Source organism: Buteo buteo, chromosome 3, assembly GCF_964188355.1.
Source record: "Buteo buteo chromosome 3, bButBut1.hap1.1, whole genome shotgun sequence".
NCBI classification, from domain to species: Eukaryota; Metazoa; Chordata; class Aves; order Accipitriformes; family Accipitridae; genus Buteo; species Buteo buteo.
Window position 1 is genome coordinate 23,166,039 of NC_134173.1, and position 24,531 is coordinate 23,190,569.

The 24,531-nt window shown below is 38.1% G+C and overlaps 2 protein-coding genes across 5 annotated transcripts in view; one reads left to right on the top strand and one right to left on the bottom strand.

Moving 5' to 3' along the window:
• Positions 1 to 3,690, bottom strand: part of NDC80 (NDC80 kinetochore complex component) — an 18,269-nt gene extending 14,579 nt beyond the window's left edge. Inside the window, exons 1-5 of the mRNA XM_075023084.1 lie at positions 3,542 to 3,690; positions 2,148 to 2,253; positions 1,607 to 1,693; positions 729 to 852; positions 437 to 609 (exon numbers count right to left, since the gene is read on the bottom strand). Of these exons, the coding sequence (XP_074879185.1) occupies positions 437 to 609; positions 729 to 852; positions 1,607 to 1,693; positions 2,148 to 2,248 (485 nt within the window). The 5' untranslated portion in view covers positions 2,249 to 2,253; positions 3,542 to 3,690. The remainder of the gene's footprint in view (positions 1 to 436; positions 610 to 728; positions 853 to 1,606; positions 1,694 to 2,147; positions 2,254 to 3,541) is intronic.
• On the top strand, positions 3,674 to 23,819 carry METTL4 (methyltransferase 4, N6-adenosine). 4 transcript variants are annotated; one of them, XM_075023087.1, is made up of 9 exons: positions 3,674 to 3,805; positions 4,450 to 4,961; positions 5,731 to 5,793; positions 8,257 to 8,623; positions 10,867 to 10,936; positions 12,769 to 12,943; positions 13,155 to 13,261; positions 13,881 to 13,969; positions 20,504 to 23,819. In XM_075023087.1, exons 2-9 carry the CDS (start codon positions 4,533 to 4,535, stop codon positions 20,647 to 20,649), a joined length of 1,446 nt encoding a protein of 481 aa, XP_074879188.1. In that variant the 5' UTR covers positions 3,674 to 3,805; positions 4,450 to 4,532; the 3' UTR covers positions 20,650 to 23,819. The 4 variants fall into 4 exon arrangements, 3 of the variants coding, with proteins under 3 accessions (XP_074879188.1, XP_074879187.1, XP_074879186.1); XM_075023086.1 differs by having other exon boundaries at positions 3,709 to 3,805; positions 4,280 to 4,961; XM_075023085.1 differs by having other exon boundaries at positions 3,755 to 4,961.
• Positions 23,820 to 24,531: the final 712 nt, after the last annotated feature.

The window sequence follows — 24,531 nt, forward strand, 5'->3', positions numbered from 1 at the left end:
TGAAAGCAGAATTGGAGAAATTACAGGAAAAATGATTTCTAACTATATGAACTGGATCCAACATTCTGAAATTGTTTTAGTTCTTGGATTTTAACAGAATGAACCAGAAAAGTCTGTCAAAAAAATTTGTGTCAGTCTTTCAAAGTTTAATACAAACAAACATAATTAATTAGATTTTACATTACAAAGCAAGCTTCCAAGAGCCTATAGTTCTGCAAGTTCAAATATAAAATGTATAGTAGAGTCTGAGAATCAGAGAGTAAACTTAGAGGTCAACAGAAGTGTAACAAAATAATCACAACATTGTAGTTTCAGAGTCTCATCTGAATAAAGAAGCCTATCCATTCTCCCCAACTATCATGCAGAATTCTTAGCTTTTAAATTTCTAGCTGTACCATATCTATTTAGCACAACAGACTAACAATAATGATCTTACCCAAGCTCTTTAAAAACTCTGGGAATTTCCTCTTCAAATTTTGAGTCAGGCAGTTCATAAGAAGGACAGAGAAATCCATAGATAAAAGTGAAGATTTTTAAAAAGTCTTTAACCGATGGAGACTGTAGCGATTTCATGGAAACATTATGGGCATAACCATTCTCAACAAGAAACTGAGAAAAGGAAACATTGCATATTAGTTACTAAATAAAGTTGAAACCATGAAAAAAACTATTTTCATTAGTATCTTTTATGCCTAATAATGTACATTTGGAATAAGTTAATAAGTTACCTCACAAAGCTGCTTGATACATTGTTGGATGAATGCCTTGTCATGAAGTGGCCTGGGATCCTTTATCTTTTCTGTACCGAACACACCATATTGACTGTTGCGTGAACCTCCAGCCCCACTAGTTCTAAGAATAGAAAACAAACAGAGTTCTTGTGACAACACATATAAAGAAGAAATCTCTTAATGTTTAAGTTGCTACAATTGCTATTTTTATGTTTCTTTTGCATTTGTTATGCCTGAAGGTTTCTCTTAATTTAGGCTGATTGGAAAAACAACATCAACCTGGAAGCCACAATGCACACACACAACAAAGGGACTATTGCATCCTAGATGAATATTTTCTTCAGTTTATTGAAAAAAAATAAGAGTTTTATAGAGCAGAAAAATATCCCAAAGATGAAGAAACAAAATGGTGTAGGTGATTGAAAATAATGGCTAAAACATTTAAGGAATATAGGAATAGATCCCCGCAGCAGTGGGGTCCTATGAAAGAAGATAGCAGCAAGACATCAGAACACAGAAAGCCATGAACTGAGCTGAAAGATTATAGAATTTTGGAAGGTTTGCATCGTAGAGAGAAGAAGAAACTAAGGCAGAGTGTACTAGAGGTATCGTTCGTCCTTAAATAGGCAAATATATCGAGGAGCTCTTAAGGTTTGCAGTGCATATCATTCCCAAGAGGAACAACAGCTCTCAAAGCAATTCCTACTCCACAGAATTATTGTTTAGTGATCAGAGTGGAGGAAGTCAGACCTGAAGGTCTGCTGGTCTCAGATCCATTATTCCCTGTAATGAAAATCTGCCAAGAGAGAAAAATTACAAAGTGATGTGGGACTGTTGTTTTAATTTACAGTACAGAGATCTAAAGCTATCAATACCTCTTCCCAAAAAAGCTGACTTTTCTTTCCGAAGTTCCAGGTGTAGGTTTGCTCATGCTTAGCTTCCCAAATGTACCTCTGTCCTTCCTGAGGGATAGGGAGAAGGATTCAAGTGACTATTTCTACCATTTCATCTTTTGCTCACGTGAGAAAACTATAAACACATGCATATAAGCCTAAGAATCTTCAGCATAGCAGCATCTTAGAAAAGTTAACTGATTTTAATGCATTATTTGTCCATTATCAAAACTACTTCTGCAAGAAGATTTATAATATACATTTTATACACACGTGCACCCAGCAACCTCCTAAGAAATATGTAAGAAAAAGTGTTACAAATTGAAATGTCATGAGTATACAAAGAGATTAAAGAAAGTTTTTTGCAGAACAGGAGCGCTTGTGCACATATCTGTGGCTGCAAGGAGTTTTCTTCTCGCTGCTCCCATTTTTTTTTTCAGTTGCTACTTAAACACACTACAGTAAATCTCTTCAGAGTTAGTTGTATATACTTGTTCTTAGCAAGATGATCAGCAACACTTACATCTGAGGTGTTTGAAGACCCATCTTGTTGTTGTCCTGCACTCTCAGTGCCATCATAGATTGCCGACCACTGGTTCCGACAGTACTTGAGCTTCGTCTCATTGTGACTAAATCGTAAATCACAATCTGTCAGTATTGGAAAATCCAGGATCTAAGAATATTTGCTTTTTTTAAACACCACAATGACTTTTTAAAGGGTCAGAATAATCAAGTAGATCTGTAGTTTGGACCAACCATTGTGAAAGTTTTCAGAAATATGAAATACTTGGTTCTCAAAAACAAAACAAAAAAAACCCAAACAAACAAAAAAAAGCATGTCAGACTCCAGAACTACATAGCAGCAGCCACAGCCCACAGCCTTTCAAATTAATTACGTTATTGATGAAAGTGCCAGTGCCTGTTCAAAACCTACTATTTTGCCTTTATTTATATCTGGTCATTTCTAACCTACAGGTTCCAAAAGCAAAACAGCTTAACAAGTTTTTCAGTCCAATCAGCTGGGAGAAAGGTGATACGAATGTGACTACTGTTTCTGGCACTTCAGCCATCCATTTATTCCTTAGCCATTAGTTCTGAGCCTGCTTATTAATTTAGCAAATGATGTCACAATATCATAGCACAATAACTGGAAAGCTTATTCTGAGATAATATTATGGCTATCTTCAGACTACGCACACACAAAATACAAATGAAACTGGAAATATTGAACTGTCCTCACAGTGGTATTAAGTGGGATTTTGAGGTAAATAGAATTAACTCTGCAAAAAATGCCAACTTTTGCCCTCTACAGAGGATCTATTTTATTTGTGGGGTGGGCTCAAATGACTGAATTATAACTAATTGAAAAACCTTCATTTCAAACATTACCAAAACACATCATCAATATAAATTGCGTTTCACAATCACACTTCTAGTTCCACTTCTCGCAAACCATGACAGGAGTTTAGGTTAGGCCCACTCTGTAGGGCAGTTTATGCATGACCTCATTTTCTCTGAGGAAGAAGCTAAATACTTCCATCACTTTACCAGGGATCCACTGCAGAAAGCGTAAATTGTTTTCATAAACATGCCAAGCAACCAGTTTAAGAGAAAAGTTTGCTAGAGTGAACACGCCAGCAGAAGAAAGGTAGAGTGCTGCAGAACTGGGCACAACTACACCCGCTTTCATTAACAGCGCGTTTAGACGGCACCAAAGGCAGACAGGGAAGCCGGTGGCGCCAGCGCGCCCATATCAACCGCCCGACGCTCCCCACCGCCACGGAGCCCGACTCCCTCACGGCCCCGGCTTTCCCCCGGTGCGCGGCCCGCCTCGCGGACGCCCACAGCCCTCGGCGGGGAAGGCCCGCACCGCGGAGAGACCCTTCCCAAGAGCCCAGCCGCTGCCGCTGCCGTTACCGGTGCCGACGCCTTCCTCTCAATTTCAAATCCGCCCGCCGAGACGTCACGCAGCGCGCCGCAGCGGCTGATGTCACAGCAGAGCGACGCAGAAGCGGGATAAGGCGTGAAGGGACGCGGCAGGGTGTGTCGTGTCGTTGCTTCCGCTTGCCTGGTCCCTCCCCTATCCCCCACAAGCCGCCTGATTCCCCTGGAAGTTCTTAGGAGAAAAGGTTATGGCCGTACAACAAGATGGCGGTGCTCACGGGGGACGGAGCAGCGGAGGTAAATGTGTGAGGTACTGCCGTGCCGTGGCGAGCCGCGGGGCTTTTCTCCGCCCGCAGCGAGGGACAGGCCGGAGGGTAGCCCCCTTCCTCCTTCTGTACCGAGCACCGCGCACAAGCTTCAGCAGCCCTCCCCTCCCCGCCGCGGCCGTGCAGAGGGTGCTGCGCCGTCAGGCCGCTCTTCCCGCCGAGCGGTGGTGGGATGTGGCGGCGGGGGGCGGTTCTGGGGAAGAACCCGGGCTCCCGGTCCCTGTGTGCCTGCGGGCAGGGACTCTGGGGGCTAGTCTCTGCTGCGCTGGTGCCGCGGCTGGCCCTGTGCTTGTGCCACTGCTCCCGAGTGCTGTCAGACACACCTAGTCTTGGTTCGTGTGATCGCTGTGCCATAGTGCTCTTTTCTAACTTGTTGAAAGAGTTATCTTAGAGTAAATCTATACTGTATAAAATGATAGTAACTTATTTAAGACTTGCTTACTAGAGAAAAGTGAAACAGGGATGAAACAGAAGTCACGATGGGGAAACTGGCTGAAGTCTGAAGTTTCTGCAGTGTGTCCTGTGTGCGCATGGACATGTTGGTCAGAAGATAGGTGCTACTTTATTAAACAGTGATAGTTCTGAAAAGTGAACTCTTAAAAAAAATTCCCACAGGAGGAGTTTGCTCCAGGAAGTGCATATGATTACCAGGTACGGTCTCAGGGAGTTGATTTTTCTTCCTGAAAAGGGGAGCTGTAATGTCTGTGGTACATCGGCTGACAGTGGGGTGGCTCGTGGATCATCTCTCTTTCATCAACCATTGTGGCTATGAGATCTGTGACTCCTTTGCATACTCTGGTGGTGTCACTCTCAATACTTCTGTCACATCTACTGGAGATTGTCATGCTACTTCTACCTTTGCTGCCACCTCCTCATCAAGAGATGGTTCTATTCCTGGCCCTGGAGATGTGATAGAAACAGAAAGTAGAACAGCAAAAACAAGATACGTGTTTCGAGAGGAGTTCTTTGACATTTCTAAGCCCCATATAGCTGCAGCTCCTGAGGAACAGCTGTGGCAGGGATGCCCTGAGGTGAGTCTCACAGAAATAAAGGCAAGCAGCAACAGAGAGGAACATCGAGAAGGAACCAAGAGTGGCATCAGAGATTCTATTGCCAGTGCTAGGAAGGTATGTTCTCCGTAATACAGTAAACTACGGTAATCCCCTAGTAAATAATACACCACTAACGTTGTCTTGCGCATTTCAGTTTGCTGAGGTTATGTAGGAGAGCAGGAACTTGTCCACAATAGATTTCAAGATGCACAGAAAACATAAGCTCTCATGAGGATATTCTTGTGTCCCTTATGTCAGTAATGTGCATCCTATGACTCTAAAGCAGTGGCTTGCTCACAAAATCTTCTGATGTTGGTTGTTGTCAGGCACTTGAGCTGAAACTGTGGTAGCTGTCAAGATTGTGCGGATTAACAAGGAGGGGAGGACAGTATGAATTTACTTTCAATCTGTAAATTGCTCAGTACTGTTCCTTATGGACCAAAAAATATAAAGTCGCAGGTCTAAACTAACAAATGTAATCATGAACACATAGTTAATTTTCTCCTGTTATTGGTAAACTGCACTTGGCAGCTGAACAAATACTTTCTAGTATGGGCCCAGAGGGGGCATGAACATGAACTGTGGCATGCACTAGCTACCTTCAGATCCCAGTGCCATGAGTAACATAGCACAGCTTTAAGCCTATGTACCTTGAGAATGCCTACAGCAGCGTAGGTATTTGGAGATCACCTTTTTGCTAATTGGTCTTACACTTGTGTTGGAAAAAGATGGAAGTTTCTTCTGCTTTTTAAAGTTAATCTGTACTTCAGGTATGTGTGGTTATTCTTTTCATCATGGAGTAATGTGGATTTTTTCTTTTTTTCATTGCTTGCTCATTCTGCAGAAACGTAAAAGGAAATGTGTGTTCAACCAAGGTGAACTGGATGCTTTAGAATACCATTCAAAGGTAAGTCTGAACAAAAGTATGTTTTGCAAGTACATGAAACCTGACTTTGGGCATGTATGGAGTGCAAGACATAATTGCAAACAAGTTCTGTTCTTGTAGCTTTTTCCACTAACGGGAAGGTACTCTCTCCAGACCTTAAATGAATAAGTGCATACAGAGAATGTCTTCTGTGGAGGTACATATGAAACAAACTGGACATGAAACTGCAGGTGAGACATTTTGAAGAGCTGGAAGCTGCATTCACAAAATATCTTTTACTGTTATGGGTAACTGAGCATTATATAGTGATGAGTTGAGTATTAGTTGAACAGGAAGTGACTCATTTGAAATAAACAGTGTAACCTGTTCTGAAGATCAGCTCACCTTTAGTATATCAGGACACTGTGCTGAAGTTACTCAAAGCTCCTCTGACCAAATGCGCTCCAAGATGTCTCGTTCTGCTAATGAGAGAGAATTTTTCACTCTAACATTTTACATTGTTGTACTAAAGCATCATGAATGAATTAGAATTCAAGTGTCTATGTAGGCTTGCATCAGTGATGTACTGGTGAAGTTACAACTGAATTACACTGAAGCATTTTAGTAAATCCGAGAAATGTAATCTGTGGATCATGTTTGATGTATTCTTACTGCTTTCCTAAATAGTGATGTGAACCTGAACTAGGACCTACACTTGCTTTCTTTCCTCTGACAAAGGTGCTAGTCATATTGGGCTTTTTGTTTAATTCTTTTCCTCTTGGACTATATTTAAATGACTAAATTTTTCTTTTACATGGCAACAATTTTGTAGTAAACATGTGCAGTTTGCTATGATACAGGGTGGAGGTCCTGTAATTATTGTGAATAGGCTATGCATGTGCAGAATCACCTTAAAGGAGAGAACTTTGAAGCTCAACATCAAACAGAGGTTTATGAGTTTGAAAACCTTTAAGCTAAAATAAAGTAATTCACAGTAGGAATAAGGGAAGAAATGAAGAAAAGTTTGATGTCTTGGGGGCCATGTAACTTCAAATGATTTTTGGTGATTATGCAAAAAAGACACAGTTTTGAAAAATTTGTAATCCCAGTTAGCCTCCGATACCATTCACAGATTAGAATGTATTGGTTTTTACTGTGTTTGTAGTGTTAAAGGTTGTAGCTCTGCAAGTCAATTCAGATTATTTTGGCACTTAATTTGTATCTTTAGAATCATTTTCCAAAAAAAAAAAACCCAAAACAACCCAAATTTGTGTCTGTCAGTGAAAGTAGGCGTTGAATCCATTTATGAATTTCAGTTGGAGTCAACACAGGGAACAGTACAAAATATGCTAAATTCCTTCAGCAGCCATTTGTTAAAACTACTGTTTAAATTGCTTGATAGTCAAGAGGCTTTGTCCACCTGCGAAATAACACATGGGTGTAAGAAGAAAAGCCATCAGCATTAATTCAGCTGTACAACTTGTAGCATTTCTAAAGATATATTTATTAATTCTGTTTAAGTAGTATGAACTTTTACTATCACAAACCTAGGTACTTAAAAATTATGACTTTGTCCCCTCAGATGTCTAGATGGTGGTGCTATTAAAGAAATGATTAAAAAACCATATCCTTCTACCCCTATTAATTTGGAAATTGTAATAAAGAGTATTTTGTAAAAACATCTTGTAAAGTTGAGGATTCCATAATTAGGAGCTTTAGAAAGTGTAAGTATTTGAAACCATTAGTAACTGTGATAATTTGCCACTGTAACTGGCAATATTGCTGTTCTCAGTGAACAAAAATGCCTCATTCATAATTGAAACTCATAAAGGTTCAATGATCTGGGAATAAACTAGTTCTCTACATTTTGCAATGAGAGCGTGCTGAAGTGAATGAGAGTGTATGTAGAACCAAGAATCTTGTCTTCCTGGACTCACTGGCAGGTTATTTGAGAGGTGTGTCACTTAGAAAAGTTGCAAAACCAAATTATAATAATGTAATTTGATTTCTGATTGTACTTCCATATTACTTTTAAAATGCATAAACTATTGTTTTTCAAAGTGAATTAAAATGTGGGAAAATAATGATTTTTAGATCCCAGTATACATATAAATTAAAATATATTTATGGGCACAGTAACTTGAAATTAGATTAGAATTTTAACTTACACTTCAAATTATAACTTTGAAATTTATGTTTGTTTGAAATAATATTCCACCTCTGTTGACTGTGAAATGTTTTATTCAGTAGTCTCTCACTCCTTCTTTTTCCAGGCTTCTAATTGTTTTAACTTTACTGCAAATACAACGACAAAAGTTAGCATGGCCTTGTTATCATGCCCTTGTAGCTTTTGAGTCAATGATCTCAGTGTTTGGCAGGGATCCTCTTCCTGCTCTGCAGATTGAAAATGTTTTGATTTCTGTTGTGTTCCCTGATCAAGTAGATACTTGAAAGATTGTTTCTTCTTCCCTTGTTGTTTTTTTTTTTTTTTTTATGACCATACAGGTTAGGAACCTCATTTGGGAAGGCACTTTGCATTTAGTCCAAGAAGGACTCAAAAGTGGTTTTCTTCACCGCAATACTACAGAACTCAGTTGCAGGAAGAATGTTGTTCCTGGGCACATTGGCTGTGGGTTGGCTGAATTATGTGAAATGGCAAAGCAGTTTCCAGCTGTGAATGAAAGTGACCATCAAGCTGTACATGTGCTAGATGATGAAACCTCCGTTCCAGAGCAGGACCTGCTTTCATGTGTTACAGAAAACAGCTCAAATTCTGCAAAGATAGTTGTGTTAATGGGGCAGAAGTACTTGGTGCCACCAAAAAGCAGTTTTCTTTTATCTGATATTTCGTGTTTACAGCCCCTGCTAAGCTGTAAGTATCTAAGGCACTAGAACTTACCACTTCTCTTCTGCCTGAGAAGGGCAGTTAATGTCAAGATGACTAAGGACTCAATGAAGAGATTTTAATATACAGCATCACACTGATAGGAAATGCCGTTGCAAGCTTTCAAAGTGGTATTTCTAACTTTGTGCAAATAGGTAAGGGTTTTCAAAGGAATCTTGAGTGGTTAGGAGCTCATGTCATGGGGGGGTTATCTATCTCCAGGAGGCTCCTTTAAAAATCTCAGCCAAAATATGACAGTTTGAGAGCATGTTCTGAGCTGCTGTCAGTACAGAAGTCATATAAACGCATTAAATTGGGACTAGCTATGCTTCTGGGTCCCTATCCCACAGAATGAGGCTTTAACGTAGGTAAGTCCATGCTGCTATGCTGCTGTTGAGGTGGTGTTCCTGCTGTCTTGGTTTTTAGCTAGATTAGACCATGGGAGAGGGATGAGATTATGCACCTTAAAGCAAGGGTTCCCTTACAGATTCATCCTGTTCAGTGGCAGGGTCTGTTTAGATTGATGTGAACTGATTGTGAAATCAACCCCAGTGTCCCCCAGAGAAGATAAATAACAGTTTGAGAGGCTGCTGCCCCCAGCTGGAGGTGAATGCCACTTTAACAAGACCATAAGTAGCAAACATGAGTTGACTTCTCAGCTCCTACATTTCAGCTGAGAGTATTGGCTTAAGCCAAAATCAGTGATGGGGAAATGGTGGGGTTTTAGAATTAGTAACTCCTCTGTAAAAGTATCAAAAGCTATCCAAGCCAGTATCCCCAGCCTTAACGGGCCATGCAGAAAGCTTTAAGTTGACAACATGTGGCAGTCTTCACTGTACTTCATTGTTCCATTAGCTTTCAATTTGACCATTATTATTATTATCAGCAGCAGCTAAGCTTCATCAGACAGTCTTATAGGAAAGATGTTGCCTGTGAGCAAGAGCTGGGCATTACTGCTCTTCCCTCTAATCAGTAATTTTAGATTTGTTAGTTATGTATGTTTCCTCCCTTCTAATGTGCAACTTAGATGTTCACTGATATTTTTTTTTTTAATTAAGAAGACATGCAGGAGATGGAATCTTATTATCCAAATAATCATTTTATATTTGAAGTCCAGAATTTAGCCAGTTAGCTGTTTTCAGCTGTATGAAAGAAGGAAGATCACTATCACTGTGCTATCACTATGCACAGCTGTTTGGATTCTCACGGAGGTCAGAGAGCAGTCCAGGAAATTTGAGAAAATGCTTTTGAAGTAACCAACAGTGAATGTTAATATAATGCCATGACTTTAGTTTTTTTTTTTTTTTTTTTTTTGAGGAAGTCTACTGTCCATTTTAATTACTATTTTTCTTCTTCCCTTTCACCTGCCGGAAGAGAAATACTTCCTGCTGGTCAGCCCACTGTCAGGATAACACCTCCAATGTTAATAAGGGAATAAGATGTAGAAAGCACATTTAATGGACATTAAAGATTCAGCTGTTGTTCTTATTAGCTATTTAAATAATTAGCATCAGACTCAATGAAGGAACAAATATGTTCTGTGGAAAAAATAAAATTGGAGAGTCCTGGTTTTTTTATGGATATGTCCTGTATCTTCTGTCCTCCAACTAAAGTAATCCCAGCTTCTCCTTGAAAACTCTTTCAGTTCTATTCCTCTTGTCCATTAATCTCCATTTCATATACTGGCTCTAGCGCTCTGTCTCTCTTCACTTCCAGTAGTGCAAAACACAGTTTTGCAGGGTTTTTTTTCCAGGGCTGGTTCGGAGCTCTGCGTGTCCCAATTGGCCTGCTGAAAGATCAAACAGGACAGGAATCTTGTGTTCAGGGCTGCAGCGTTTCACTCAGCTGGGTGCCTTATTACATAGCTTTTGTTAGGAAACTCAGAGAAATTTTCATCTGAGACTTGCACTCTGCTATCAGTTTTTTTTCATAAAAGTCCCCAAGTTGTTCAAAATTTCTTGGAGGGATCTGACACAGATCACATAAACGTCCTTTCCTTAGGTAATTAGCCCAAAAATCTCTGAAGTATATCATTATCTGAATTAAAACAAGCATGCTGGAAGCTTTTAACTTCTTATTTGGAAAGAACAGAAGAAAGTTGTGAGTTTGCTGCATAGTTGGCTCTTTAAATGTTGTCTGTATGTGGGTAGTTAAGCCTTTATCAGTTTTAACTAGTAGATTTATTTTAAAACTAATTTACTGGCTTTTTTTTTTGTAATTTCACTTTCCAGACAAGAAAAAATATGATGTAATTGTGATTGATCCACCATGGGAGAACAAGTCTGTTAAAAGGAGTAACAGGTAAATTTTACAGTAAAATCAAACAAACTGTCATCCTAGCTTACAATGGGTAATTAACATTTTAATGTACTGATGCACTCCAAGACCAATAGAACTGTGAGACTGTAGCTTAAACTAGCAAATATTTTGGCACATGCCTACCTTCAAGTCTATGAAATGTCTTGGGGATTTCACTGAAATGGCTTGGATACTTTGTGTACAAAATATTTGCAAGAGTAGATTTTAAATTACATAACTGGTGAGAGAATGTTAGTCCTTGAGACCTATAAGGAAAGTCTGGAGTCAACTGTTTTGTAAGGTCCAGATCATGCAGATACTCATTTGAAATTATTAGGGTTACTTCAGTGGGCATAAAGCTGGATAAATATGTATTTCCAGGACTGAGATTTTTAATTATTTTTTTTTTAATTTGAGCTGTAGTTTGAGCTTCAGTCTGATGGGTAGAAGAGAGAAAGTGATAATGCAGCAGTAAAATCCTCAAGTGCAATAGGAACTTTATGAAGTCATTAAAATTTTTATGGGCTTCCTTCTCCACTGAGTAACATCAGGCTTATGCCAGTGGAGCTCTCTTGATTATCATAGAATTGTACTCATGTGAAAGAAGGACAGACAGAAAATAATGGCCTTACAACTTTCTAGAGTAATGTCTACTGTAGCTTTTGAAGTTTGTTATGAAGATATAATTTGAAGATGCAGAGACTGATTAGTAGGTTTTACTTTGAAAGCCCTACAGACACCTCTAGAAACTCAGAGTTAAACTCATTCAGGTGTCTTTCTTAACTATGTAAGCTACTCAGAGGAAAACTGTAGTTATTCACAAGCATGAATCAGCCAGCAAGACCCCTTCTTCCTTACAAAATAAGGGCAAAATGTGGAAGAGCTATCACTGCTGTTAGTTACCTTGTTGATGGCTAATCTTTGTTAAGCATTTCACATCTGGGTTCTGAATCTTGTTTTCTCTGGACAGGCTAGTCCAAGAAGTATTTTGAATTTTATCCTTGTTACCTGTTTCTCACTGTTTTTCTCACTGTTGCATTGTATAGGGATCCCAGGTACTCTGATGGTGGCTGTTGATTCCAGTAGGCAGTGTGCCAATGTTTTTGATGCTGCAATTTTGTAGGTTCCATGAATTGCAAATCACTAATAGTGTAGAGTAGCATCATGAGAAAAATGGTAGAACAGGACAGAATCTGGAAAGCATGCTGTATTCACCTATGTAGCATACAGTTAGCTCAAAAATTTGCAGAACTGTTCTGAATAACCTAGAGAACTTTTACCATGAATGGTAATTTAAAAATAATGAATAAGTTCTGCAAATAATTGGAGAAGTGATTGCTCTTTTATGACCTTTTAACTTGCCAGTCAAATTAGTGTTGCCCTTGTGCTTGTAAATGACTCACTTGTCATTCAGAAGAGGGATTGCTTATTATGAAAAGTGAATAATGTTACGTTGACTAAAGAGCTACTTTTCACTAAATAGCTTTGTTCTGGTGAAAAGATGAGAGTATTGAATTACATATGGTAGTTCTTAAATTAAACATGGGCTTTTAGACTTCTTCAGAATCACAACTTGTAATACTTTATTTGGGGGAATAGTAGAAATATGTAGTTAAAGGTTCTGCTCAGTAAAACTAAAGTACATACACTAATGATTTTCTATCAGATTCTATCAGATTTGGCCACTGGGTGTCAGTCTTCATCCATTTTTATCACTTGTCGGGAGATAATTCTTGAAATGTCTTGGCTGTGTGATTTCTTTATCCATTTGTGTTGCTTTGCAATTTTTATATTTGATATATGTTAACTTGCTTTCTCACTGTATTGGCATATAGATACAGCCACTTGTGTTCATGGCAAATCAAGCAGATTCCTGTACCAGCACTAGCTGCTCCAAATTGTCTTGTAGTCACGTGGGTGACTAATAGGCAGAAGCACTTACGTTTTGTTAAGGATGAACTTTATCCATATTGGTCTGTGAAAACACTTGCTGAGTGGCACTGGGTAAAAGTAAGTTCTCAATTTGTTTTGTTGCTTTCTTGGAGACTGAGAGGGCTTGCACTATGACACTTTATATTATACTTTGTGTATTTACTGCTATGTGCTTTTGTATTTCAAAGGTATGGTATCATCAGTATCTTCCTCTTTATCAAAGAAAATGTCTTGGAAAAAGTTGTGTATGAAAATCCTCCACTGTGTATTTTTAACTCCTTTGTGTTAGATTACTAGAGCTGGAGAATTTGTATTGCCTTTGGATTCTTTACACAAAAAGCCCTATGAAGTTCTTGTATTGGGAAGAGTTCGAGGAGATGTAAAGGAAACCTTAAGGTATGCCAGGATATTTGTGGTAAATGTCTTTTTTGAGGCTGCTAGGATTCTCTTTGTATCTATCACTTGTTCATAATAGAATATAATGTCCCCAAATCTTTTCTTGGCATCATCTTTTGGCTGATTGTGGACCTAAAAATAGCCTTAATAGCTTTGGGATAAGGGAGTGCTTTAGTGCGGTTAAAGGATGGAAGCCTTTGTCTGTTCTTCATATCTGTCTGTGTCTGGGAACTGGCTCAGATAAAAGCCTTGTGGACAGGGCTTCCTTTGCTGACAGGTTCTCTTGGACCATGAGTCCTTGGCATAGGCTGATGCCATTTTGGGGACACTGGTGTTTTTCTACACATGAAAACATACAGGACTACCTTGTTTGTTCTCAGTGGCTTTGTATGGCTATTGTTAACCCTGTTTTGCCTAAAACCTCAGTGATTTCATAAACTGTCCTTTTATATATTATGGCTGAGCAAGATTTAACTTCCCTTAGACTTATCTGAAGTTTGACTGTGAATGAACATTCTGGGTGTTAGCACCCATCTGAAGTAGCTCTGTGAGGGCTGCAGCATCACATTTGGTGGTATTCATTCCCATACTTCTTTCCTTGTTCTGATTTATACAACAGGAAATCTGAGGATGTACTTCCAATTCCAGAACATAAGTTAATTGTCAGCATACCCTGCAGCCTGCATTCACATAAACCCCCTCTGACTGGTACGTTTTGTTTTGTTGCATAATGGTTCTGTAGGGCAGACTTGGATATCTGAATTGATGTACCTAGAATGAGATACCTTTATATATGAAGTGCCTTAATTTCCCATATGCCAAGCAATTTTGCTCAACAGGACTTGTGGTTCCTCAACATTTCTAAAAATGTTGTCAGGCACCTAAATCTTGGTCTCTAAAAAGCAATGTGAAAAGTAGAACTTCAAGCATTTATTGTATGAATATTTTGGGTAGACATGTAAAAAAAGTTGCATTTTTAAAATTTGTTTTTTAAATGCTGCATGAACAGTTTACAGATACTGTATGTATGAAGTTATGCCAAATGACCTAAAGTACCTTGCAGGGTGGGGAAGAACTTTGGGAATATATAAAATAGGATATCTTCTACTTAGTTAATAAAAGCAGAAACCTCTTTCTTTATTATGTCATCCTGAAATAAATGGTTTTATTTCTGCATGAGTTGTTTATACACCTGCAATACAGTTGTGCCTTGAAATCCAAAAACTTATTTTAAAACTGTTAACAATAGGCAACAAATAGAGCATGCCCTGTTTATTTCTGAGGAGCTGTATTTAATTTACTGAAATTGATGCAGTAACTCCAGCCAACCAGTTAGAGTGGGTATAAATGCAACTTTTCCGAATTTATTCCAAAGGATTTGAAGATTTCTGTGTGTTATGTTAGCTTTTGCACATTGTTCTGGAGCACTCTTACTTTTGACTAATTTCATCAATAGAAAGTTGTACTACTTTCATCGTTATAACACCTGAGTGCCTTACAATGCTATGGTAAGAAACATATTTAATACCTCTCACAAAAATGGTTTCATCGTCCCCCAAGGGGAAAACTTATGATGAATCGTGCTGTGTAATCACATCAGAAAAGGCAGGTGGAAGAAGTGCACAGTGCTGTTAGAGAGGAGAGGCATCACAGTTTGCTTCACTGACATGCTTTCCTTTTTCTGTTCCCAAGGAACAGAACAACTTCAGTTAGGAAGCTGATCTGGACAGTTGTTATATATTCACAGAGGACAGACCCCCCCCCCCCCCCCCCCCCCCCCAAAAAAAAAAAAGGCAATTCTAGGAGAATCTTTTTGCAGTTCTGAAGCTACATCTTTAAGATTAGGGCTACAGCAGGAAGTATGTGTGTTGATTTAAGATAATGAATGGTAGGGTAGTGATTTGTGAGACAGCCACCTAGGGCCTCTTCAGAAAACCAATACTTAGCAGCACACTCAGACACAAACAGGAAACTTGTGAGATATCCAAGGGTGCAAACCAGCAGGTTTTATGTATTATAGAGAGTTCTAGTGCCAGAATGGTCCTCAGAACAATTCTTTTGTAGGGCAGAAGCTAGAGACCATATTGGGGAATCCTTTATAAATGATGATTCTGAGTGGGTTTTGAAAGAAATTGTCCATGCGAATTTACATATTTCTTGAGTCTTGAATGATGGGATTTGATACCATTATGCAGCATTTGTGTTTCTGTTTGAAAAATGAATTTGCTGTTGTGCAATATCAGCGATTTACAAGGTTTTTATAAAAATCCACGTACCAGTTCTGGCAACTCCATTCAGAACATGGTTATGGAATGAAAAGGTAGACCATAAGACAAAAGCTAATTGCTCATGCTTTGACTTCAGCATTGCAAAAGGGTATCACTTTCATGACCGGACAATATTCTCAAAGTGGCCAGTAGAGAGCAGTTGAGCTACATCCTAGAGTGTTTCAGCAGAAATTTGAACAGAGGCAGAGATTTGGCAGTGGGGGAGAAGGACACTTGATGAGTCACACACATTCTTTATGCTTTGTTTAAGTAGTAACAAAGCCAAAAATATTAGTATTTGCTGATGCTGTCTGGCACTTTATTTTTTATTACTACTATAAAGGTTGTATGTTGGTACATATGTAGCCACTTAACGACTTATAACAGTTTATCTCTTGGGGGGAAGAGAAAGATGGAAATTAAAGTAAGCCATCAAAAAGAGATGTTTGGGTTCCTACAGTGCATTTATCATGAAATTGTGACCGTAGGGGTTTTTGGTGATGCATGTGCTGTGTTCAATGCTTAGAGTTTTAATATGTCATTGTAAATGTACTTAAGCTTCCTTATGCAAATGTGTTAAAATGAAATTTTATTACTCCTGGTTTTGATTCAAATAACAGCAGGTTTTCTTCCTAATTCAATTCAGTGTTGCTCTTAGAAGACATAGAAGGTATTCTATTATGCAGATGATGTGAAGTAATGTAGAACTTCAAACACCTATTTTCCTTTTCCTGTTTCATAGATCCTTCTTGTTATAGCCATTTCTCCTCCAGTTTTTAAGTATGTATGCTTATTGTTAGAAAATAAAATTGTCATATAGGAGTATGCCTAAAAACATTGGAATTAATTCTTGGCAGTGTTCTAGCTGCTTTGTGTATCTCCAGCAGAAGAGTGCAATGGGAAATCTTGGGAACTCCGTCCTCCTGTGGCAACACTGGCTTGTTAGGCCACTTTATAGAAGTGGTTTTGGAAGTAAAAAGAAGTAAATGCCTTTTGTTTCCTTATGCACCTTGTGAGCCCTTACTGTTAGACTAATTATAGGTGCATCAACATCTAGGTTTAACTTGAAGCTCAGGAAAGATGCAGAAATTGTAAAGCTGTCTTTGTGCTGAGTCTCAGGTCTTTTTCTGGTCCTACAGGGATTAGACAAACTGGGCAATAGGGACCTGTACACTGCAGACTCTTTTGAAGGGTTACTATGAAATGAGTTCAGTTATGTTCTTTGTGCTTTGTATGGCTCACAAATCAGACAGTGAAAAGCCGACAGTCATTTTCACTTTGTTTCCAATTTGCCACACAGAACTTGCTATTTATATAATGAAAGTTCAAAAGATAAGGGGAAACTGTTGCTTGTTTCAAAAATGATTCTTCCTTTTGCTTATTTAAACATTTTTAGCAGCATGCATCTTCAATACATGTTTAGGATTAAGAGTAGGCAGCTATAGGTAGGTACTGGATTGCCAGATCACACTTCAGAAAGGAAGTGGGTTTTCTGGAAGACCGCTGTTATGTCTACCAGCAGGCTTTCTGCTAGCTTCATGTGTCATAGGGCATTAGATGCCCAAGTATAGGTGCCTGAGTTGCTGTCATAGTGACATTATGACACCTGCAAGTGATAAAGAATAATCTATTTATCGTCTATTTAAGTGGTACGTGTAAGTAGATAGAAGTAATCGTGTGGGTTTGTTTGTTTTTTTTTTTAAAATCTAGAAACACTTTAATATTTAATCTTTCTACTGATGTAGATCCTCTAAGCTGTCTTCAGAGGAAAAAAACTCCAGAGTTTTCTTAAGGGCTGCAAGTCAGATCCGTGTGTGTTAAGATAGCCTTCTGGTGGTATAAAAGCCTAACAAAGAAGCTATAATTTATAACTTGAACACTGACTTTTCCTATTTTAAGGAAACCAGTATAATGAGATTTTATGCCAACAAAATACAGCCACATTATTGCCCTCTTGATATGGTAATTTAAATTGCAGTGCAAGCTACTGCCTGATGTGATTATGTAAATGCCTACAACCTAGCAATGAAAAAATCATACTATAACGTGATCTTGAATTATACGTAATCTGTCTGTTTTTAAAAAAACTCTGACTTTAAAAAACAGCCCTCTCTCTGGCAGCAGGAGAGGGAGAGATTCCTGGGACTTCCTTTTTAAATTCTATAACCAAATGGATCGAAATATTGGCACAAGCTTTTTGCTTCTGCTGAACTGACCCATTTTTTGGCTACCTCTTCTTTTGCTTTCTGGTGAACCAATCTTTCAAGTTGGTTGAATCTCCTAAGTGTGCTTTTAAAATTTGTTCTCTTAGGCATGGAAGTTCTTGGTGCTTAGTAAAACTGCTTTTGATTACTGGACTTAGTGCTGTGATGATATTTTTTATCTATACATTTTAAGAACAAACGTCAACATTACTAATGTGCTCTTAATAAAATTTTGTCACCTAAATAATTGCTTCCTCTACTTAGAAATATTTTATGCTTTATATAGGCTTCTATTTTGTTTTTATATGGAAGGGGGGGAAAGGTTATGTAAAGCCTGACTCTGCAGTAAGCTCTACATGATCTTATGCCTATTAGGATCAAAAAGATATCCTACAGATGTCAGGATCTGTTCACAGAGAGCTTAGTGAAAGCTTTGAAGCTTTGCTTTCCACAGTCTCTCCCTTCTTTTCTATGGAAAAAAGTGCAACCTCCTGCAACATGGGCTTTTCTTAGATGATCAAGAAAATAGATTTTTGGAAGACTTTTGTTAAAGTCATAGAATGGTTTGGGTTGGAAGGGAACTTTAAAGGTCATCTAGTCCAAACCCCCCTGCAATGAGCAGGGACATCTTCAACTAGATCAGGTTGCTCAGAGCCCTGTCCAATGTGACATTGATGTGTCCAGGAATGGGGCATCTACCACCTTTCTGGGCAACCTGTTCCAGTGTTTCATCACCCTTGTTGTAAAAAATGTCTTCCTTCTATCTAGTCTGAATCTACCCTGAAAAGTCTGTCCCCATCTTTCTTATAGGCCCCCTCTAAGTACTGAAAGGTCACAGTAAGATCTCCCCGGAGCCTCCTCTGCTCCAGGCTTAAGAACCCCAACTCTCCCTGCCTTTCCTCATAGGAGAGGCGTTCCATCCCTCTGATCATGTTGGCAGCAAATTGTGCACAAGAAATCCTTAACTAAGTAGAGCATGGAAAAAGAACAATTTTACATTTTTTTAAATACAGTGGGTTTGAAAAATATGGTATAAAAGCAGCTACTCATAAGTGGTGTCTAATTAGATGAACTCCTGTGACACCAAACAGCACTGTTCAGTGAAGCAAGCTTTCCGTCAGAATGTACGTTTTCCTCTAAACCTCCCAGACTCTTCTCTGCAAATGTTAGATTTGTTTAAACATTTTAGCTTGCCTGTAAAAGCAGCAGGTTTTTAGAATGATTCCTGCTGGTAGCAGTATTTTTTAGATTAAAAGCTGCCTTGATGACAACCCATCTGAGACATTCATTTGACGTTTGTTAAATATTGGGGGAAGAAGAACAGATTTATATGCCATGCCAAAATACAAGAAAGTCTGGAAACACCTATAATGGATTGAAGCTTTGGAAGAAGCGATCATGTAGGTAGGAAATGCATCTGGGGTTGGTTAATATTCACTAGACAGTGAAGTTGATGCTAATTTTTCTGCAACAGGAGCAATCCATGATAAGATCAGCTGGGGTCTCCTGCAGGGAGTCTGTCACTGGCAAACTTGATGCAAAAAGTTAGAACTTGCATTGCACCAAAAAAAAAAAATAAAAAGCATTCCCTCTCAAACTTTATCGTATGCTGATTGGATGTATTTTTGCTTTCTGCAATGATCATGTCTGAAGAGACTGAGTTAAGCAACATAATGTTGGATTTATGAGCTGGATTTTTAAGCTACAGAAATGCAGAAATCACTGGCAGATCTGATAAGAAAATGACCAAGATATCCTCTGGAAAAGGAAATAGTTTCATAGTTTTTCTTCTTTTGTCCTCAGTAACAAAAATAAAAACTTAACATGTAATTTTTAGTATAGATATGTTTTTCAGTCTTTGTGCCTCCTTTGTTTTTCTCATACATATTTTTATACGTAATATCTTTGTAGCTATTTCCTGAAACCTAGTTAAGAATTTGTTTGACCCAGCCACAAACTAAATGGCTCTGTATGACAAGTAATATGTTTAACAATAAACTGTTTGCAATAATACTTTCCAGGTGAAATGCAAAATCTTTTTCTATCATTCCAAGAATACCAGTCATAATCGGTGACATAATTGATGTTAATGACAGGCATCTATTTATTTGGGTTTAAGCAGTAAAAATGCCCAACTGTAGAAGAAAATTGAGATTTATGTTACTGAATGAAAGAACACAGTTACATAAATATTTCTTCAGTTGCCAAGTTGGTATTGGGGAAGAAGTCCCTCCATTTTTATAGCCCTTTTACTGCTATGTTTATTTAACTGATGTTTCTTATTTTACCTTTTAATGGTTGTCATAAAAAAAATGCTGTTATCCCCTTTAAGATGCAGAGAAGAGTGTGATCTTAATTAAGGAAAGGATTTATTTATGTGTTTTTAGAAATGTTGCCCCTGTGTTATAGGAGCTAAGTGAGTCTTTAGGAGGTGTTTGGTTGATATTAGTGAAAAATTCAGAACTCATCTATGTAGAGGCTGAAATAAATCCTCATTCCCTTTCTCTAAATGAAAACCAATAAATCAAGGCTGTGGAAGGCCTTGACAGTATTGTTCAGACTCTCAAGGGCACTTATTTAAAATTACTTTCTCACTATAAATAGTCCAGCTATTTGATGAAACACCTGAAATTAATTTGCTGTCTCTCCCTTTTTTAATAAAACATTCAGTTTTTCATCCACTAGCAGCACAGGGGAGGTTTTATTTGTTTACTTTTGTGATTTGTACCTTTGTCACTGTTGTTATCTTTGTGTTTTTTTCTCTTGCACAGGGGTTCTGGCAGATTTTATCAAGCCAGATGTGGAATGCTTGGAGTTGTTTGCTCGGAACCTACAGCCTGGCTGGACCAGCTGGGGAAACGAGGTTTTGAAGTTTCAGCACATTGATTATTTCACTCTTCTGCAGAATGAAACCTGAGTTGGGTCTTGTAGCTTAATTGTGAAATTCCACGCCTTCCTAGCAGACTCTCGAACTTGCCTTTATTAGTGATGGTGCACTCAGAAGGTAACAGAAATAAAACCAATTGCACTTCAGTTAAAATTCTTGAAGTGACAAGATATCTGTTTAATGGTATCTCCATTCGTACAAGCTGGTCCTTTATTCTGATGATCTTGAGATATTTAAATACTGATATTAGAGTGTAAGTCCATCCCTGTTTTTTTCAAACCTCAAGAAAAGAAAGATATTTTAAAGTATTCTCACTGCAGCTATCAAATCTGAGCATCATAAGTGCTACAGTTTTGTACTTGTAATGTATTATTTTAAGAGAATGATAAAGTATTATTTTTAAAGAGTGGCAATGGAAGTAAACAGTTCTGAATTACATGTTTCCTTAAAGAAGATTGTTATTTGCAAAGCAGTGAATTTTGAACTAAAATAATTATGAAGACAGTGTATACTCCTATATGTTTGTATCTGTCTGTCTACCTTAGAGGAAATAAAAGGAGCAGTGCTTGGGTTAATTGGCAAATGAATTGTTCACTGACCACATTCTATGTAAAATTACTTTTTAAAAACAGTCAGCAATTCCATCTTTCTGTATATGGTGTTAATTGTTTGAATACATTGTAAATGATCAGTCTCAATATCTTACAAATTCTGCATATGAAGCTGTTAAATGTAACTGAAATTTTAACAGATTATAAGTATTTTAAAAATTCTCTTTCCTTATGTTCTTGGAACATTAAAAAGCCATGCCCATGAGCTAGCATAAAAATGTTTTTTTTTTTTAAGAATGGTACACTTTGTGTGTCCTTTGCTGCCCTTAGATTTGCTTTGAGAAATAAAAAAAGGAGACTTAATGAAGCCTCTGCCACTTACACATTTGCAGCAGTAGAGGCAGAGCTGCTGGACAAGCTGATTTTCCTTATTGCAAGCTCCCGAGTTCTGTTTATAATGGGGAACAAAATGCATTGCATACCTTCCTTACATGAATTTCCCTTTTGGAAGTCTGATGAGCTGTAAAGGTTTTTAAATTAAGCTTTAAATGTTAGCAGGTTATTTTTTAATAATTTTATAACAAAAATTAACATAAACACTTGTCAGTGTCTTATTTGCAGACCCAGTTTCTGTATTACTGTTAAATTTCACATTTTGCCTATTGGAGCAGTGGAGTTAACAAAACAAGGAAAATGCTTTTTTTCTCCCCCCCCCCAGTTAAACATATATTCAAAATAAGTAAATAATGTAACAGTGAAAGTAGTTACCAAGCAAAACAGTTCCTACTGCATGATTTTATTTAGCCTACCATTTAAACTGTCAGTACGTAAGCAACCTTACCTACAACTATAAGGGGTAAGAAGGTTCTTTATTTGCTTTCAGTTTTACAAGACATTCCCTATTCCCTATCTGAAGGTTTTGTATTCCCAGGTAGAATTCCCCTGCCCTCCCAAGATGGTCTCATTCAGTACTGAATGAGAGTACGAGACTCCGGCATGGAATAAATCTGCTGTACATATCTTGTTTTCCCTTTGTACTCTGTAAAACAGCACAAGAAATGACAATTGTCTGTTCCATGTCCTGCTGCTATGAATGGCTTTAGATTATCTTTTAATTGCAAATGAAGAAAAGGGATGAACAATCTTAGAGATCAGGAAACCACTTTTCTCATCCTTTGAGATACACAGCAGAACCCTTCTAAGGGAATGACCTTCTTCAAGCTGTTTAAGAATTGATGACCTATTTAATCTGTCTCTTCTGTGGAGTCCCTTTGCAAGTCAAGGCCTTCTAGCCCTTCCTCTGTCTTCTGAGCTGCCATGCTCAGAAGCTGGGCAGCTAATTGCAGCAGCTGGGAATCCAGCCTCCTGAGTATGTTTTTTATGTAGAGGGCACATGCAGGCAGGCTGTAACCTTCTCAGACTGGAAATCAAAAGTTGAAGATTGCAGTCTAAATAATACCTGATCCTGTCATAAATAGGTACAAAATTGTGCCTCAGACAGCTGTTTGCTCTGCTACTTTGCCACCACTCTTGCTATGAAAAAAATCTTGTGAATGTGATAGAAGTGGTGTTCTACATCTGCAGCTGACCTGAAACTTTGGTTTTCTCAGGAGGAGGTTCAATATATCTCAGTTTGTTTCTAACTCGGAAATCTCATGATGGTATTAGCAGTTGATAGTTTCAGGGTCATCTTTTAAATGTAATTATTGGCCTGTTATGCTTAATTCATAATTTAAATGGTCTCTTACACTTCTGTCCAAAACCCCAGCTGTCCCCAGCCAGCCATCAGATCTTTCAGTGTCAGTCAGATGATTCCTCTGAGGCAGAATCTGAAGTGTACTGAAAAATCAGTGATGAGTGAAGCCAGCTAATATAAAAGGACAATTTAAGATCCAGTTTCCTTTCATAAAAGAATAATATTATCTATATCAATTGCTTTATATTACTTCTGCGGTGGAGAGGTGCCCTCTGTTGTGTCAAGCCTTGTATAAAAAAGAAAACCTGTTCTGAAGAGTTTACAAACTTGGTAAGAAATGAAAGAACAAGGGAGAAGATACGGATGGAGGAATACAGGATAGTAATGAGATGTCAAGGTGAATATGGTAAGTAGCAGCCTAGGTATTATGCACATCTTCAGTGTTCCTAAGAAATGATAGGGGGTTTGCCCCCATTTTAAAAGAGATTTTCTGCTTTTCTATTTTGGTATGTTAAAATTCACACATTCCAAGGAAAAACAGGTGAAGTGTATACTTCACTAATAACATTGACAAAAGAGAATTTTTTTGAGTTCTAAATTCTTTTTTTGGCAGTTCCGTGAAATGAGAACTGTGCTCAAGAATTTTCAAGAAGTACTTTATTTGGTACATCTGCTGTTATTTTAGCAGGACAATGATAAAAAAATTCTTTGGGTAGGTGTTCTCCACTACTTAAGGCCTTTTAAAATTACGACTTACTGCAAAATAATCTTAGTTCATAAAGCAATAAGAAGTAATTTTAAGCTGCTTCTATATGTAGACTACATCAAGTGTCATAATCAAACTTACTTTTATGAAGCTTCAGGTTTGAGTATGATTTTGAAATGTCAAATTAACATATGACCTTTACTTGTATTTTTAAACTTCAATAAAGTAAAAAGAATTATACCAGTAAGATATGTTTTTGGAATAGTGATTGCTAGGCGTGAAGTCCTGTGGAAACAGAGAAGTTTCTCTTGCAACTTTAAACATTATTAAATAAGTGAAGTAAGTGAGCAGCTCTTACTTCTTTATAGGACTCAGCTCAGGCAGGTATCAGCAGCAGTGAAGAGCTGACTTTGAAAATTGATTTCCAAACTACATAAACAACTACAAAATTACAGGAGGAAAATGCTACTATGCCTTGAGAATTGTGTTCATTAGCTTCACATACCATTTAAGACTTACCCACTGCTTATTTTGGATGAGAGGAAATGGCCTCAAGTTGCGCCAGGGGAGGTTTAGATTGGATATTAGAAAAAATTTCTTTACTGAAAGGGTTGTCGGGCATTGGAACAGGCTGCCCAGGGAAGTGGTGGAGTCACCATCCCTGGAGGCGTTCAAAAAATGCGTAGATGTGGCACTTCAGGACATGGTTTAGTGGGCATGGTGGTGTTGGGTTGATGGTTGGACTCAATGATCTTAAAGGTCTTTTCCAACCTAAATGATTCTGTGATTCTATAACAGTAAGAAAATGGAAGATGGCTAGAGAATAGCCAAGGAATGATCTTTGTTCAAGTTGCTGAAAGAAGTCTTGCGGTGTCCCAGCTTGCAGGTATTTTCATAGAATCATAGAATGGTTTGGGTTGAAAGGGAACTTTAAAGGTCATCTAGTCCAAGCCCCCCTA